The sequence below is a fragment of the Rana temporaria genome, chromosome 11 (assembly GCF_905171775.1).
Source record: "Rana temporaria chromosome 11, aRanTem1.1, whole genome shotgun sequence".
Lineage (NCBI taxonomy): Eukaryota > Metazoa > Chordata > Amphibia > Anura > Ranidae > Rana > Rana temporaria.
The window spans coordinates 143,233,996-143,251,639 of NC_053499.1; the positions used below are offsets into that span (position 1 = coordinate 143,233,996).

The 17,644-nt window shown below is 44.1% G+C and overlaps 1 protein-coding gene across 5 annotated transcripts in view; it reads left to right on the forward strand.

Annotated features, from left to right (window-relative positions):
* MTSS2 (MTSS I-BAR domain containing 2) overlaps nucleotides 1-17,644 on the forward strand; it is a 71,129-nt gene that overhangs the window by 37,092 nt on the left and 16,393 nt on the right. For 2 of the 5 annotated variants that reach the window (XM_040329302.1, XM_040329305.1), the window contains exons 2-7: nucleotides 5,796-5,857; nucleotides 6,608-6,681; nucleotides 6,846-6,930; nucleotides 7,618-7,709; nucleotides 8,657-8,731; nucleotides 16,648-16,659. In XM_040329302.1, coding sequence (XP_040185236.1) covers nucleotides 5,796-5,857; nucleotides 6,608-6,681; nucleotides 6,846-6,930; nucleotides 7,618-7,709; nucleotides 8,657-8,731; nucleotides 16,648-16,659 — 400 coding nt within the window. The remainder of the gene's footprint in view (nucleotides 1-5,795; nucleotides 5,858-6,607; nucleotides 6,682-6,845; nucleotides 6,931-7,617; nucleotides 7,710-8,656; nucleotides 8,732-16,647; nucleotides 16,660-17,644) is intronic. The other 3 variants (XM_040329304.1, XM_040329306.1, XM_040329303.1) reach the window with 2 other exon arrangements.

Below are 17,644 nucleotides of genomic sequence, written 5' to 3' on the forward strand. Positions count from 1 at the left end.
AGGTAATTTTTGTCCTTCATTGATGTAAGCTGATGGGGCTGCACTGATGGGCACTGATAAGGCGGCACTGGGAGGTGACACTGAGACGTGCCACTGAAGGGCAATGATAGGTAGGCACTGAGAAGTGTCACTAATAGTTGGCACTAATGGGTGGCAGTGATGGGCACTGATGGGTGACACTGATAGGCAGCTCTCCTAGATGGCACTGATTGGCATTGATAGGTGGCACTCGTGGGCATTGATAGGTGGCACTCGTGGGCATTGATAGGTGGCACTGATTGGCACTGGTGGGCACTGGCAGGCAGTACCTGTGAGCACAGATGAGGCTGATTTGCCTCCTTCCTCTTCAGGACCGATGTCCCTTGCACAAAAGCCGCTGATCTACTTTTTTTTTCTCTTCACGCTGTGAGCGTAAGGAGAAAAAAAAACGATTACCGAGCTTTTGTTTACATCACGTGATCAGCTGTCATTGGCTGACAGCTGATCACGTGGTAAGGGGCCGAGTCTTAGTGACTGTGATCACAGCGTGCGCCCTGCAAAGGGACGCACGGGGAGCGTGTGAAAGGGAAGGACGTCTATTGACGGCCTCCCAGCAAAGCAGGTCCGCGCTGAGGCCGTCATTCGACTATAGCGCGGATCTGAAGGGGGTTAAAGACGAGAGGGGGAGACTGGAAGCAAATATGAATGCGCAAACAGGGAAATTCCAAGGTTGCAGATAACAATAAATAACACATTTCTGGTCTGAAATTTTTAGACTGAACTTATCAAATGAACTGTCCACATGTGTGAAAGGGGCCTTTGAGATGTAAGGCCCCCATACACACTATTAGATTTTCTGCAGATTTTTTGTCTTCAAATTTATCAAAACCATATAATAGGAGGTCAAACCTTAAGAGTTTCCATTTGTATGCAGACAGGCCCTTGCACCACGTTGTTTTGGTAAATCTGAAGACAAAAATCTGCAGAAAATCTAATAGTGTGTGTGGCGCTTTACTCCACTGATAGGAAATAATGCTGGCAATCTTCTCTGGCTTATTTATGTACATTGCAGATTCTTACCTTTTTCCTGATCTGATCGCCGTTTCATCATGTCCTGTTCTCTGCCATTCCACTTCATTAACCACCTGGTGAAATCTCCGGACCTTGCTGTGGGATCCCTTTAGCTGTGGTTAACCCTTCATGGGGATTCTTACCAAATAAACTAATAGGTAGATTCAGGTAGATAGGACTAAAGTTACGGCGGCGTAGCTTAGCGTGTTTAGGCTACGCCGCCGTAAGTTAGCTCGGCAAGTACATGATTCTCAATGTACTTGCCTGCTAATATACGGCCGCGTAGCCTAAAGCGGGCGGGCGTAAGGGCGCCAAATTCAAATGTCTTGGAGGGGGGCGTGTTGTATGGTAATGAGGCTTGACCTCACGTTTTTTACGTTTTTTTTGTAACTGCGAATGCGCCAGGCGCCTACATTTCTCAGGGTGCATTGCGGCTAAGTACGCCGCACGGGCCTATTGATTTCGACGTGGACGTAAACGACGTAAATCCCGATTCGCGGACGACTTACGCAAACAATGTAAAAAATTTGAATCTCGCGGCGGGAACGGCGGCCATACTTTAACATTGTTATTCCACCTAATAGGTGGAATAACTTTAGGCCTGCTAATGCCTTACGGAAACGGCGTAAAACTACTGCGGCGGCCGGGCGTACGTTCGTGAATCGGCGTATCTACTCATTTACATATTCTACGCCGACCGCAATGGAAGCGCCACCTAGCGGCCATCCGAAAAATTGCAACCTAAGATAGGACGGCGCAAGCTTCTGAGTTAGGTCGACTTATTTACTGATAAGTCGGCCTAACTCTTACTGAATCTACCTAAAAAATTCTTTAGCCCGGGTTCACACTGGGCTGCGGGAATGAAGCCGTGTGAGTTCAGTTTCTGCACAGATGTCAATGTAAATCGCGTGCCGAAATCGCAAAAAGTAGTATAGAAGTAGTACAGAAACTACTTTTTGAAATCGGTGCAGCACCGCAGATTCGGCGTTGCACCAATTAGGACGTCAAATCGCACCAGTGTGAACCAGGGCTCACATTGAGAAGAAAAAAATGATATATATATATATATATATATATATATATATATATATATATACAGTGGCAGCTGGTGCTCAATATTTTAGGGGGGGGGGCGGCAATCCAAACACCCCGCGGGAGACGGAAGGGAAGGCGGCGGTCTGAAGCCGCCTTACCTTAGGAGGCAGGTGACAAGTCCTGGCTTTTGACCTTTTCCTTCGATTTCCCTTCTAAATGTTTTTTTTTTCTTTGTCTGAATTTCTCACTTCCTGTTCCTCCTCAGTAAGCTGGCAGACTATCCATGGCTCGGATGATGGGGGCAAGCTTACTGAGGAGAAACAGGAAGTGAGAAATTCAGACAAAGAAAAAAAACATTTAGAAGGGAAATGGAAGGAAAAGGTAAGTGAACCAACAATGCACTAGCTTAAAGGAACCTATTTAGAAAATAAAAAAACAAACATTTCCAACCCCTTTAACGTTGTCCCTCTTAATAATCTCAAACAGTTAAGAGATATAGTGTTGTCACCCTAAACAGGAAGGACCTGAACTAGGACCTCCATGACAAGATCACCAGGGATTAGTTTAATGAAAGCCACCAATACAAATGCTCAAAATAAATGTAAAAGTATAGGAACGGGAAGTGTATTATGAGTATAAGATATATAGTATATAAAGTAGAAGAACGGGAAGTGTATTATGAGTATAAGATATAAAGAATACAAAGTAGAAGAATGGGAAGTGTATTATGAATATAAGATATAAAGGATACAAAGTAGAAGAACGGGAAGTGTATTATGAGTATAAGATATAAAGGATACAAAGTAGAAGAACGGGAGTGTATTATGAGTATAAGATATAAAGGATACAAAGTAGAAGAACGGGGAGTGTATTATGAGTATAAGATATAAAGGATACAAAGTAGAAGAATGGGAAGTGTATTATGAGTATAAGATATAAAGGATACAAAGTAGAAGAACGGGAAGTGTATTATGAGTATAAGATATAAAGGATACAAAGTAGAAGAACGGGAGTGTATTATGAGTATAAGATATAAAGGATACAAAGTAGAAGAACGGGAAGTGTATTATGAGTATAAGATATAAAGGATACAAAGTAGAAGAACGGGAAGTGTATTATGAGTATAAGATATAAAGGATACAAAGTAGAAGAATGGGAAGTGTATTATGAGTATAAGATATAAAGGATACAAAGTAGAAGAATGGGAAGTGTATTATGAGTATAAGATATAAAGGATACAAAGTAGAAGAACGGGAAGTGTATTATGAGTATAAGATATATATAGCTAGATTCAGGTAGCTTTACGCCAGCGTATCAGTAGATACGCCGACGTAACTCTGAATCTACGCCGTCCTAAATTTAAGCGTATTCTGGAAACCAGATACGCTTAAATTTGGCTAAGATACGAGCAGCGTAAGTGTCCTACGCCGTCGTATCTTAGGGTGCAATATTTACGCTGGCCGCTAGGTGGCGCTTCCGTTGAGTTCAGCGTAGAATATGCAAATGACTAGATACGCCGATTCAGAAACGTACGTACGCCCGGCGCATTTTTTTTACGTCGTTTATGTACGGCAAATAGCTGGCCTAGTCAATGTTAAGTATGGCCGTCGTTCCCGCGTCAAAATTTGAAATTTTTACGTTGTTTGCGTAAGTCGTCCATGAATGGGGCTGGACGTAATTTACCTTCACGTCAAAACCAATACGTCCTTGCGCCGTACTTTGGAGCGATGCACACTGGGATATGTACACGGACGGCGCATGCGCCGTTCGTAAAAAACTTCAATCACGTCGGGTCACCAATAATTTACATTAAACACGCCCCCCTCATCCTCTAGGGGTGTAACGGATCGTCACCGATCCGTGATCCGAACGGGCCACCCCGTTCGGATCGGCACACCCCGCGATCCGCGGAGCGCTCCGGAGCCTAGGCCTAGGAAAGTCCCCGGCTTCGGCCTAGCTCCGGAGCGATCTTGCTCCACCCAGTCTGCTTGCCAGAGCCCAGCGTGACACGCCTCCCCGCCTCCCCGGGGAGGCGTGTCACGCTGTGCACTGGGCTCTGGCAAGCCGACATGGAGAGGGAATAGTAGCAGAGAAGCACTAGTGTGAGAGGAGGAGGGGGGGGGGGGTGGATTAAAGAGGAAGCAGGTGAGGCTGTTTGGGATTTGTTAAAAGTACAATCTTGATGTTTTTACAGCTATATATAATTATATATATATATATATATATATATATATATATATATATTTATATATAGCTGTAAAAACATCAAGATTGTACTTTTAACAAGTCCCAAACAGCCTCACCTGCTTCCTCTTTAATCCACCCGTGAAATGTATGTGTGTGTGTATGTGTGTGTGTATGTGTGTGTGTATGTGTGTGTGTATGTGTGTGTGTGTGTATGTGTGTGTGTATATATATATATATATATATATATATATATATATATATATATATATATATATATTACACACACACACATTTTTTTTTTTTTGCGCTGATCCGAAAATGATCCGATCCGTGACTCCTGATCCGAGGATCGATCCGATCCGTGAGTTTTTTGATCCGTTACACCCCTATCATCTTCATTTGAATTAGGCGCGCTTACGCCGGCCCCATTTACGCTACGCCGCCATAACTTAGGAGGCAAGTGCTTTGTGAATACAGCACTTGCCTCTCTGATTTACGGCGGCGTAGCGTAAATACAATACGCTACGCCGCCTCAAAGAATGCGCCCGGCTACCTGAATCTAGCTAATAGTATATAAAGTAGAAGAACGGGAGTGTATTATGAGTATAAGATATAAAGGATACAAAGTAGAAGAACGGGAGTGTATTATGAGTATAAGATATATAGTATATAAAGTAGAAGAACGGGAAGTGTATTATGAGTATAAGATATATAGTATATAAAGTAGAAGAACGGGAAGTGTATTATGAGTATAAGATATAAGAGATACAAAGTAGAAGAACGGGAGTGTATTATGAGTATAAGATATAAAGGATACAAAGTAGAAGAACGGGAGTGTATTATGAGTATAAGATATAAAGGCTACAAAGTAGAAGAACGGGAGTGTATTATGAGTATAAGATATAAAGGATACAAAGTAGAAGAACGGGAAGTGTATTATGAGTATAAGATATAAAGGATACAAAGTAGAAGAACGGAAGTGTATTATGAGTATAAGATATAAAGGATACAAAGTAGAAGAACGGAAGTGTATTATGAGTATAAGATATAAAGGATACAAAGTAGAAGAACGGGAGTGTATTATGAGTATAAGATATATAGTATACAAAGTAGAAGAACGGGGAGTGTATTATGAGTATAAGATATATAGTATATAAAGTAGAAGAACGGGGAGTGTATTATGAGTATAAGATATAAAGGATACAAAGTAGAAGAACGGGAAGTGTATTATGAGTATAAGATATAAAAGATACAAAGTAGAAGAACGGGAAGTGTATTATGAGTATAAGATAAAAAAGATACAAAGTAGAAGAACGGGAAGTGTATTATGAGTATAAGATATAAAGGATACAAAGTAGAAGAACGGGGAGTGTATTATGAGTATAAGATAAAAAAGATACAAAGTAGAGGAATGAGAGGTGTGATGTGTCAATATGGTACAACGCTTCTTTGCTCTGTATATGGAGGATATTTATCATTGTGTTATATTAACCCCTTATCTCTGTGTTTCTGTCTCTTTGCAGACCTCCTACCCCATCTGGGAGGATTTCAGCTCCAAAGCCACCAAACTGCACTCCCAGCTCAGGTGAGTCCCTTATCTCATTATACTGTCCCACCCTTCCCAGAAGAGTTGAAGCTGTTATAGCTGCAAGGGGTGGGCCAAATCAATATTGAACCCTACAGACTAAGACTGGGATGCCTTAATGTTCATGTGCGTCAAAAGGCAGGCGTCCCAATACTTTTGTCAATAGTGTGTGTATATATATATATATATATATTAGTACTGTGCAGTTTTAAAAAATGTGAGAATGCTTTCAAAAATAGAAGTGTTAAAGCAGATGTCCGCTGAAAAAAAGAAAATTAAAAGTCAGCAGCTACAAATACTGCAGCTGCTGACTTTTAATATCGGCCCTCTGACCCTCTGTGTATTATTGGGGTATACTCCAAACTCTAGCCATATGTGTGTTACAGGGGTATGTCCCATACTCCAACCATCTGTGTGTTTTTGGGATAGGCCTCATACTTTGACCCTGTGTGTTTTTGGAGTACGCCCCCTACTCCAACCCTCTGTGTGATTTTTGGGGTACCCCACATGCTTTGGCCCTCTGTATGTTTTTGTGGTATGCCCCTTACTCCAATCATCTGTGTGATTTTTGGGGTACCCCACATGCTTTGGCCCTCTGTATGTTTTTGGGGTATGCCCCAAACTATGACCCTCTGTGTGTTTTTGGGATACGCCCCATACTCTGATCCTTTGTAGGTTTTTGGGGACTCTCTGCATGCTTCCCCTTTATATCTTGCAGTTCTATTACTAACACATTCTCTACCCCCACAGGACCACAGTGCTGGCTGCTGTTGCCTTCCTCGATGCCTTTCAGAAAGTGGCAGACATGGCGACCAATACTCGCGGTAAGGAAATATCTCCTTTGAATCGGTGACACAGAGAGTGGTCTCTTTTATCGAAGTCCATCGTATGCAGATATGGATAGATGCAGACAGAATAACCAGGCTAAATTAGATTAGGAGTTCAGTACCCATTTAGACTTCAAACCAATTTTCTGATTCTTTCACAGGGGCGACACGTGACATCGGATCCGCACTGACCCGAATGTGTATGAGACATCGAAGCATCGAGAGCAAACTTAGACATTTCACCAAGTGAGGATCTTAGATATATTCTGTGAACCACATCTGCCCTGCCTGACAGGAGACCCCCATATTCGGGTCAGAGACTTCCCTCATAACTGGGCCAGAGCCCCCCTTAACCTAACCAGAGTCCCCCCATAAGTGGGCTGGAGGTCCTCCATATCCTGACCAAAGATCCCCCCCCATGACCTGACCAGACTCCCCCCATAAGCGGGCTGGAGGTCCTCCATATCCTGAACAAAGACCCCCCCTCCCCCAAAAAAAACCTGTACCTGGAGTTCCCCCTGTAAACCTGGCCAACCACAATGGCAGCTCAAGAGCCACAGGGTCCCGTGATGGCTAGATTGCTGCTCTGTGACCAATTCTAATGTCCTATTATTCTAAAACTGACCCCATCCAACATCTAACCCTGGGGTATTACCTGAATTTCTATAACTGACTGCACCCCCCTCCTGGGTATTCTATGACCACATCCTAATCTTGAGTATTCTAAAACTGACCACACCCCACATCTTGAGTATTTTACAATTGATGGCTACCCCATCCTGGGAATTGTATAACTGACCACACCCCCTTTCTGGGAATTCTATACCTGACCACAACCCCCCCCCCACCTGGGTATTATATAACTGACCACACCCCCATCATGGATATTATAGAGCTGACCACACCTCTCCCTCTGTTTGATCTCTCTTGTAGCGCTCTCATGGAGAGTCTAATAACTCCTCTCCAGGAAAGGATCGAGGACTGGAAGAAAACCGCAAACACACTGGACAAGGAGCACGCCAGAGGTGAGCCAACTGCACAATTACCACTCCGTCAGGGACCACATTACTCTATTTGGCATGGGGCTCCCATGGTCAGAGACCACATTTTTATATTGAGGACAGAGATCCTAGGGTGAAGGACTACATTGTGGTGTTCAGGACAAAGCTCCAAAGGTCAGGGACCACATTACTCTATTCAGGGCAGTTTGAAGGAATTTGGGGGCCCCAAGCATAGAAAAAGATTTGTGACATTTTCAAGTTGAGAAGCGGGGTTGACGAAAACGTTACTTCATTTGTTAGGATATGTTGTTGCAATCTCTAGCCTGGGCAGCTCTCCTCTCGGATACCGCTATACCCCTGCACAAGACACTCTACCTCTATCCTCCACAGAGCCTCAGTCCGGCCGGGAACAGGAAACTGAATCTCCTGCCACGCGGTTATGGTACCCGGCCGACCGGACTGCAGGAGGAAGCAGCGGTGCGGCAAGAGCCCGCCCTGCTGGGGCCCCAGGCCAGCTTGGGGGCCCCAAGCAGTTGTTTGGTTTGCCTGTCGTGTTCCGACGGGCCTGACTCTATTTGGCATGGGGCTTCAATGGTCAGAAACCACATTTCTGTATTGGGGACGGAGCTCCCAAGGTCAGGGACTGCATTGTGGTTTTCAGGACTGAGCTCCAAAGTTCAGGGACCACATTACTCTATTTGGCATGAAGCTCCCATGGTCAGAGACCACATTTCTTTATTCAGGACAGAGCTCCCATGGTCAGTGACCAAATTTCTTTATTCAGGACTGAGCTCCCATAGTCAAGGACCAAATTGCTGTATTCAGCATGGAGCTCCCATAGTCAAGGACCACACTATCTGGAAACCCCAATCACATCTACACTGTCATACACGGCACAATCCACATCACCAGTGTCTCCCCTTCTCGCCCCATTTATGCCTCTTCTTCTCACCCCGTTCATGTCTCTGCAGAATACAAGCGAGCTCGTCATGAGATCAAAAAGAAATCTTCTGATACACTGAAGCTGCAGAAAAAGGCACGAAAAGGTAATAAATCTAAAAGACCCCCCCCCCCCTTCTTTCTATGTATCCCCCCCTTCTCCATGTATTCTGTATAAACAGGCTAATATCTGTTGAGAATTTCAGAACACCACAATGTAAATGTGAGCTATTGAAGCCGCTACATGTCCAGAGACAGACAGTGCTATAAAGAGAGTGTTAGATATTACAAGAAAATGCTATATACACAATACACTGGAGCCAGTACTGGAATGGAGGACAATGGAGGACAATGCAATACACAGAGTGCAAGGTATTACTGTTAGTTATGTGATAAGATGAGGCACTGAGGTCTTGAGGAATGTAGAATTCAGCTTTACTTGCATAGAAGAACAGCATACATGTGTGAGAACAGCATTACAGGAGAGAGCAGAGATAGAAAGAAATCCTACCAGTGCAGAATATACACGCATATAGGCCCGGATTCACAAAGCACTTGCGCCGACGTATCTCCAGATACGCCGCGTAAGTGCAAATATGCGCCGTCGTATCTGTGCGCCGGACCCACAAACTAAGATATGCTTAAAAAAACTCCTACCAGTGCAGAATATACAAGCATATAGGCCCGGATTCACAAAGCACTTGCGCCGACGTATCTCCAGATACGCCGCGTAAGTGCAAATTTGCGCCGTCGTATCTGTGCGCCGGACCTACAAACTAAGATACGCCTAAAAACAGGCTTCATCCCGCCGACGTAACTTGCCTACGCCGTCGTAGAGTGGGCGCATATCTACGCTGGACGCATGTTGCGCTCCCATTGATTTTCTATTCAAATATGCAAATGAGGGAAATACAGCGATTCACGAACGTACATGCGTCCGACGCAGGCTACGCAAAATGCACGTAAGTTGTACATCTGGCGTAAAGTTATGCCCCATAAAGGAGGTGTAACTCAACAGCATCCATGCAAAGGGCTGCACCAGGGAACCCAAGCCTGCGTAATTTACATTGGACATGTGTGACTGGGCGTAGATTACGTTCAGGGCCTACGCAGTGATCCGGCGTATCTTAGGCAGTTGTTTTGCGACGTGGTTGTGAGCATGCGTACGGGGATGCGTCCACGTCCCGGCACATGCGCAGTTCGTTATACGTATCAGTCTGGCCCATCATTTGCATGGGGTAACGGCTCATTTGCATGACTCACGCCCACTTCCACCTACACCGGCTTACGCCTTAGAAACCCAGCGCAGTTTTGGGAGCACTGGCTTTGTGAATTCCATGCTTGCCTCTCTGTGCTGCGTCAGCGTAGCGTATATTATTTGCGTTACGGCGGCATAAATGTGCGCCGCTGTCTGTGAATCTGGGCCATACTGTATAAACTCACGGATGCTAATATATTACTACGGTGATATCTATAGTTTGGAGTGCATAGTACATGCTTTTGCAATTCCAACACCCCTCTCAACAGCATGTGCTTCGCTATATGAGGCTCTTCTGTAGAAGACTCCGATGTTCCTTTAACAATGGTTTGTTGAGTACATCCGCAGTCATCTCTTCTGACGCTCTTGAGTGTCCCTAAACAGATGATATTTCACGTTAATGTGATTCCTTCTAGGATTAACCCTTTTTGACTGTGTCAGCTTTATACATCCCTTGTTGTGTTTGAGAATGGAAATGGGTTTTGACATGTCTACACTCATGTCCATTAAAAGTTGGCGAATCCATATTGCTTCCTGACATGAGCATACACATGGTCGGAATTTCCGTTCAAAAGCTCACATCGGACTTTTGCTGTCGGAATTTCCGATCGTGTGTACGGGGCAAGTAGAGATCTTTCCTAATGTCTCCGTATGGGAAAGTGGTTTTGAAGTCTAGTTCCTTCACTCTCAATGTTAAGAAGGGTTCTGATGGTGAAGCGTTTTACGTCAGGAACGAATGTTTCATCGTAATCTGATTCAAATTTATGAGTATCCCTTGGCAATTAATCTGCCCATATATGTGTGGATATTCCCTTCAGCTTTGAGCTTCACTTTAAAAATTCACTTGCTTCCTATAGTTTTAGAGGAAGTTTCTTGAGTGTCCAGGTTTTGTTTTCCCGATGCAATCTTATTTCTTCTTATACTGCCTTTCTTTATTTATTGGCTTCACTTTTTGGCATTTTTTTTTCTATGTCTTCTCAGGATGTTGATTCAAGCATGTTTAGTGTCTTAGCAGCATATGACAGCATGCAGGGTGGTATCCCCTTTGTCGCCCAAGTGGATCTTCTAATTTCAGGCTTTTTAGTAGAATATAATGGGGAACTTAACTTATCTTTTAAAAGTTCCACCTCTTGTTCTGACTCCTGCATGACACAGCCTCCCCATACCCTCCTAGGCCACGACAGACACCTCAGAACTCCATATTCGACCCAACTGCCCTGCTGGCCTGGCTCCTCCAGATTTAAGGGCTGGCTTAGCCACCCTGCCAGAACATTCTGCCTTGGGATTGGCCAAGTTTTCATAAGTATGCAGATCATTCCTCTTCGCCTCCACCCACTAGCTTCTCAAAGTTTCTCCAAACTTCCAGATCCAGGGGGAGGTACCTTAGGCCTGAATCTGTTCGTCATCCAGCCTGACCTGCAGTAAACCCTGATCTAATCTGATCCAAATTTATGAGTATACCTTGGCAATTAATCTGCCCATATATTTGTGGATATTCCCTTCAGCTTTGAGCTTCACTTTAAAAATTCACTTGCTTTCTTTAGTTTTAGAGGAAGTTTCTTGAGTGTCCAGGTTTTTTTTCCCCGATGCAATCTTATTTCTTCTTATACTGCCTTTCTTTATTTATTGGCTTTACTTTTTGGCATTTTTTTTTCTATGCCTTCTCAGGATATTGATTCAAGCATGTTATGTGTCTTAGCAGCATATGACAGCTTGCGGGGTGGTATCCCCTTTGTCGCCCAAGTGGATCTTCTAATTTCAGGCTGTTCAGTAGAATATAATGGGGAACTTAACTTATCTAATAAAAGTTCCACCTCTTGTTCTGACTCCTGCGTGACAGAGCCTCCCCATACCCTCCTAGGCCACCGACAGACTCCTCAGCACTGCACATTCCACCCAACTGCCCTGCTGGCCTGGCTCCTTCAGATTTAAGGGCTGACTTAGCCAACCTGCCAGAGCATTCTGCCTTGGGATTGGCCAAGTTTTTGTAAGTATGCAGATCATTCCTCTTCACCTCGCCCACTAACTTCTAGAAGTTTTTTCAAACTTCCAGATCCAGGGGGAGGTACCATAGGCCTGCATCTGTGAGTCATCCTGCCTGACCTGCAGTAAACCCTGACCCAATTTCAGACTCACAAACTAACCATGAGTCTTACATAAATTTGCCTGTAGTAATCCAGTAGCACACTAAAGGGTGCTACATGAGTGACCCGTTCATAGCCAAAGGAACCCACGCATACTTGGCACCCAACAAGTTAATGGGGGACATATGGAGGGGGTGTTATCCACCTATTGTAACACACACCCTACCCTTACAGGTCTTTGGAGGTAGAGTACGTGTGGCTTTTGCTTCCATACATACTTGCATTTCATGAGCATTTTGCAGGGCAGCATTGTCATATCTTCTGATAAACCTCTCTTTGTTAATTCCTTTTATGGCTTCTCTGTTTCAGTGCTTCAATCTCCTGTGCCATAGGTGAATGCATTTATTGTGGGAATTCTGAGTGGCAGTCTTGGCTAGCTCATCTGCGGTGATGAGTCTGTACAGGTGTTCATCCAATTTTCCTTTTCTGAGGATTCGCTTGTTATTTGGACATGTGCATTCATCACCTTGGAAGTGAGACCATTGTTAGCATGGCTTCATTCTAGGTCTGGGACATACAGTACATTTTTCACAAGGATACTTTGCTTGTCCCCTGATGGTGTGATGCAGTTCAAGAAACTTTGATCATTACCTTCTGCAGTAATACTTTTCCCATTTGCTAGGAAGACTTTGTCTTTTGCACTAAAATCTATTTCTGTAAAGAAGGTCTCATCGCTGGCCATGTGAATTATTACATCTGAGTCTATACTCTAACTGCATGATATAATACTCTGAGTCGTAAAAGTGTCACTCCAGTAGCAGTAAAGGTGCCACTCCATGATGTGCCTGCAGTTTCGTGACTGCTTTTGCTCTTTTTCTTTTGGATGACTCTCACTGGTCCACTTTCCAGACTGAACGGTCCTTTTTCAGGTGACCAGTCTTTTTACAGCAAAACAAGCTCAGCTTTCTTTGCTTTGTCCTCTTGTGTACCTTAAGGCCTCGTACACACGATATGTTAACCAGAGGACAACAGTCTGATGGACCGTTTTCATCGGTCAAAACCGATCGTGTGTGGGCCCCATAGGTTATTTAACCATCGGTTAAAAAAAAGCCAACTTGCTTTAAATTTAACCCATGGATTCCTAACCGATAGGTCAAAACCGATCGTTAGTAGGCACGTCCATCGGTTAAAAATCCACGCATGCTCAGAATCAAGTCGACGCATGCTTGGAAGCATTGAACTTTGAACGTTTTTTTCAGCACGTCGTTGTGGTTTATGTCACCGCATTCTGACACGATCGTTTTTTTAACCGATGGTGTGTAGGCGCGACAGACCATCAGTCAGCTTCATCGGTTAACTGATCGTGTGTACGAGGCTTAATAGGTTTCTCTGTCTCTTCATTGTGCATATTTTCCTTCTGTTATATTCATGAATTCATTTTCCTTTGGTGTATTCTATTGTTTATTCTTGATCCGTTCTGGCCTCTAAAGCATTAAGGCATTATGTCCCTCTGGGAGGCTGCATAGCAGTAGCGCCACCACATGGCTATCTTTAATTTGCTCTCTAATTGCACATATACTATATTACTAATATTATTGGGATGTCTGTTTACACGCACATGAACTTTAATGGCATCCTTAGTCCGAAGGGTTTAATATTGAGTTGGCCCACCCTTTGCAGCTATAACAGTATCAACCCTTCTGGGAAGGCCGTCCACAAGGTTTAGGAGTGTCTATGGGAATGTTTGAAAAGTAGCGAATTTGTGAGATCAGGCACTGATGTTGGGCGAGAAGGCCTGGCTCACAGTCTGCACTCTAATTCACCCCAAAGGTGTTCTATCAAAACTCTGTGAAGGCCAGTCAAGTTCCTCCACCCCAAACTCACTCATCCATGTCTTTACGGACCTTGCTCTGTGCAATTGTTTAAATCATTTGGTGCAGAGGGGATTATGGTTTGGGGTTGTTTTTCAGGGGTTGGGCTTAGCCCCTTAGTTCCAATGAAGGGAACTCCTAAGGCGTCAGCATACTAATACATTTTGGACAATTTCATGCTCCCAACTTTGTAGGAACAGTTTGGGGATGACCCCTTCCTGTTCCAACATGACTGCACACCAGGGCACAAAGCAAGGTCCACAAAGACATGGATGAGTGAGCTTGGGGTAGAGGAACTTGACTGGCCTGCACAGAGTCCTGACCTCAACCCGATAGAACACCTTTGGGATGAATTAGAACGGAGACTGTGAGCCAGGTCTTCTCATCCAACATCAGTGCCTGACCTCACAAATGCGCTTCTGGAAGAATGGTCAAACGTTCCCATAGACACGCTGCTAAACCTTGTGTTATAGCTGCAAAGGGTGGGGCCAACTCAATATCGAACCCTACGGACTAAGACTGGGATGTCATTAAAGTTCATGTGCATGTAAAGACAATATAGTGTAGCTGTTGTACAAAAGTTTCTAGCATGGTATTCACTTGTTCACACATTTTTCTAGCCTTACTTACTGTATATAGCTTGTGTAGCAGATATAGTTTACTGTTTAGGTTTGAACATTAGTGCAGTTTTTGTAATGCTGTCTACATACCTTTTGGCTTTATTTTCTTTTGTGTATATGAGCTGAACATCTTCCACTATCAGGCTTATAATTGCTTTTGTTTGTATGTTCTTCCTGTCCCATTCCTCCATTGATCCATTATTGGGTCTGTCTGTATTCAGTACTTGCCACAGCTTGTCTTTGTTTAGCAGCATCTTCGGCTTGAATTTCCACAGCCGGTGGCTGGTATTGTTGAGCTTTGCCATTTTTTCAGCAGCTTGTAGTGTTCTGTTTAGTGCCTGGGACCATAACCCGTTGGTTATGTGATAAGATGAGGTACTGAGATCCAGGGGAATGTAGAGTTGTAGAGTGTAGAGTTCAGAATTACTTGTGTTAGGAGAACAGCATATGTGAGAACAGCATTACAGAAGAGAGCAGAAAAAATAACTTCCTTCCTGTGCAGAATATACAAGCAATATACAGTATAAACACCCAGTATATCACTACAGCGCCATCTACAGTTTAGAGTGCATAGTGCATTCTATTGCACCTCCAACAATTACAACAATACTATGGAAGGAGACAGTACCGGAGGATCTCTCCATACATTGTTATAATGTATAATATGAATCTAATGAAAGATCCCTCCATACATTGTTATAATAAAGGATCCCTCCTTACATTGTTATAATAAAGGATCCCTCCCTATATTGTTATAATGTATAAACTAAATCTAATGAAGGATCCCTCCATACATTGTTCTAATGACAGATCCCTGTACACACATTGGGGTAGATTCAGAGAGCAATTACGCCTGCGTATCCATAAATACGCCGTGTAATTGCTAAGTAGCGCCGGCGTATCTACTTTCTGTATTCAAAAAGCTAGATACGCCGACTTTAGCCTAAGATACGACTGGCATAAGTCTCTTACGCTGTCGTATCTTAGGGTGCATTCTGACGCTGGCTGCTAGGTGGCGCTCCCATAGATGTCAGCGTAGAGTATGCAAATTACATACTTACGCCGATTTACGAACGAACGTGCGCCCGGCGGTAGTTTTTTACGTCGTTTGCGTACGTCGTTTTCGTCGTAAGGCTGCTCCTGCTATTAGGAGGCGCAGCCAATGTTAAGTATGGACGTCGTTCCCGCGTCGCGATTTGAAAATTTTACGTTGTTTGCGTAAGTCGTCCGTGAATGGCGCTGGACGCCATTTACATTATTCACATCACTCACATATACATTATTCACGTCGATACCAATGACGTCCTTTTTTTTTTCCGACGTCAATTACCGCAATGCACGTCGGGAAATTTTAGGGACGGCGCATGCGCAGTACGTTCGGTGCGGGAACGCGCCTAATTTAAATGATCCACGCCCCCTACGGGATCATTTGAATTACGCGCGCTTACGCCGGCCCCTTTTACGCTACGCCGCCGCAACTTTACAGGCAAGTGCTTTGTGAATCAAGCACTTGCCCGTAAAACTTGCGGAAGTGTAACGTAAATGTCATTCTTACCCCACCGCAGTTTTGCGCGCCACTACCTGAATCCACCCCATTGTGACCTGTTTTGCATTAAAGAATACATTACTCCAACATTCCACATTCCTGATATGTTCCTGCTGTACTATGTACTTGTATGGAAAATTATCCTGTCCTCTTTGTATTGCTTATTTGTTTGAAATATCTGATGCTCCTGCCATTACCTCTGCTTTCGTATATGTTTAAAAAAACTGACCACAATAGGCATGAGAGCACAGTTTTGGTCAGTTTTCTGGCTGTATTGAGAACGCAGCCTGCTCCCCTCCAATGATCAGACTTGTGCTGACACCCCCCCCCAACAACCATTCTTTGGGAAGACCAGTGTTCTGCTGTTTCTTCTCCCTTAGCTCTCTGAGCTCCTTATGCAGCTGAGTACAGAGGGTAAGTGATCACTTAGGTAAAAGGGTATTTATAATGTTTTTTTTTATATGTATACACAAATATTTTGTCTTTCATTTCTATTTTAAACTGTGTTCACAGATACTTTAGCTGTTTCCTGCTATGACCAGCTTTGGGAGGTCTGGGAATAATGTCGCTCTCCTCTTTGATATTTCTCTCCTTTTTCTTGCATGGCTTCTCCTTCTCCTCCTACGACTTCTTCAATCTACTAGTAGAAGTTCTCGGTAAGTGGTGGGGGAGGGGGTTGCTCTGTCTGTCCTAATATACACTTATTATTTGTATTCTCTGATATTAATTCAGCATGTTAAATGATCTCTAAAGACAAAAACACAATTTTTCTATATTGCAGCCAATGCCAATCAATAGATGCGGTGTCTGCATTTGTTTTCTATTTTCGGGCTGAGAACATTTTCAGCAAGTACAGTGGAACCTTGGATTACGAGAATAATCCGTTCCGGGAGAATGCTCGCAATCCAAAGCACTCGCATATCAAAGCGAGTTTCCCCATAGAAGTCAATGGAAACGAAAATAATTTGTTCTGCGTTGACTTCTATGGCATGCAATACCGTGGCCAGAGGTGGGGGCGTCGGAAATACTCAGTGGGCCAGATTCTCGTATCCTGGCGTAAAACTATGCAGGCGTAACGTATCTCGTTTATGCTACGCGGCCGCAAGTTTTACGGGCAAGTGCTTGATTCACAAAGCACTTGCCTGTAAAGTTGCGGCGGCGTAGCGTAAATCCCCCGGCACAAGCCCGCCTAATTCAAATGATCCAGGTAGGGGGCGTGGATCATTTAAATTGGGCGCGTTCCCGCCCCGATCGTACTGCGCATGCGCCGTCCCTAAAATTTCCCGATGTGCATTGCGCTAAATGACGTCGCAAGGACGTCATTGGTTTCGACGTTAACGTAAATGGCGTCCAGCGCCATTCACGGACGACTTACGCAAACGACGTACATTTTTTAATTTCGACGCGGGAACGACGGCCATACTTAACATTGGTTGCCCCTCATATAGCAGGGGCAACTTTACGCGTCGCAAATCTAACGTAAACGTTGTATCTTCACTGCGTCGACCGCGCGTACATTCGGGAATTCGCGTATTTTGCTAATTTGCATACTCGACGGGGAAAACGACGGAGGCGACACCTAGCGGCGAAAAAAAAAATTGCATTTAAGATCCGACAGCGTAAGAGACTTACGCCTGTCGG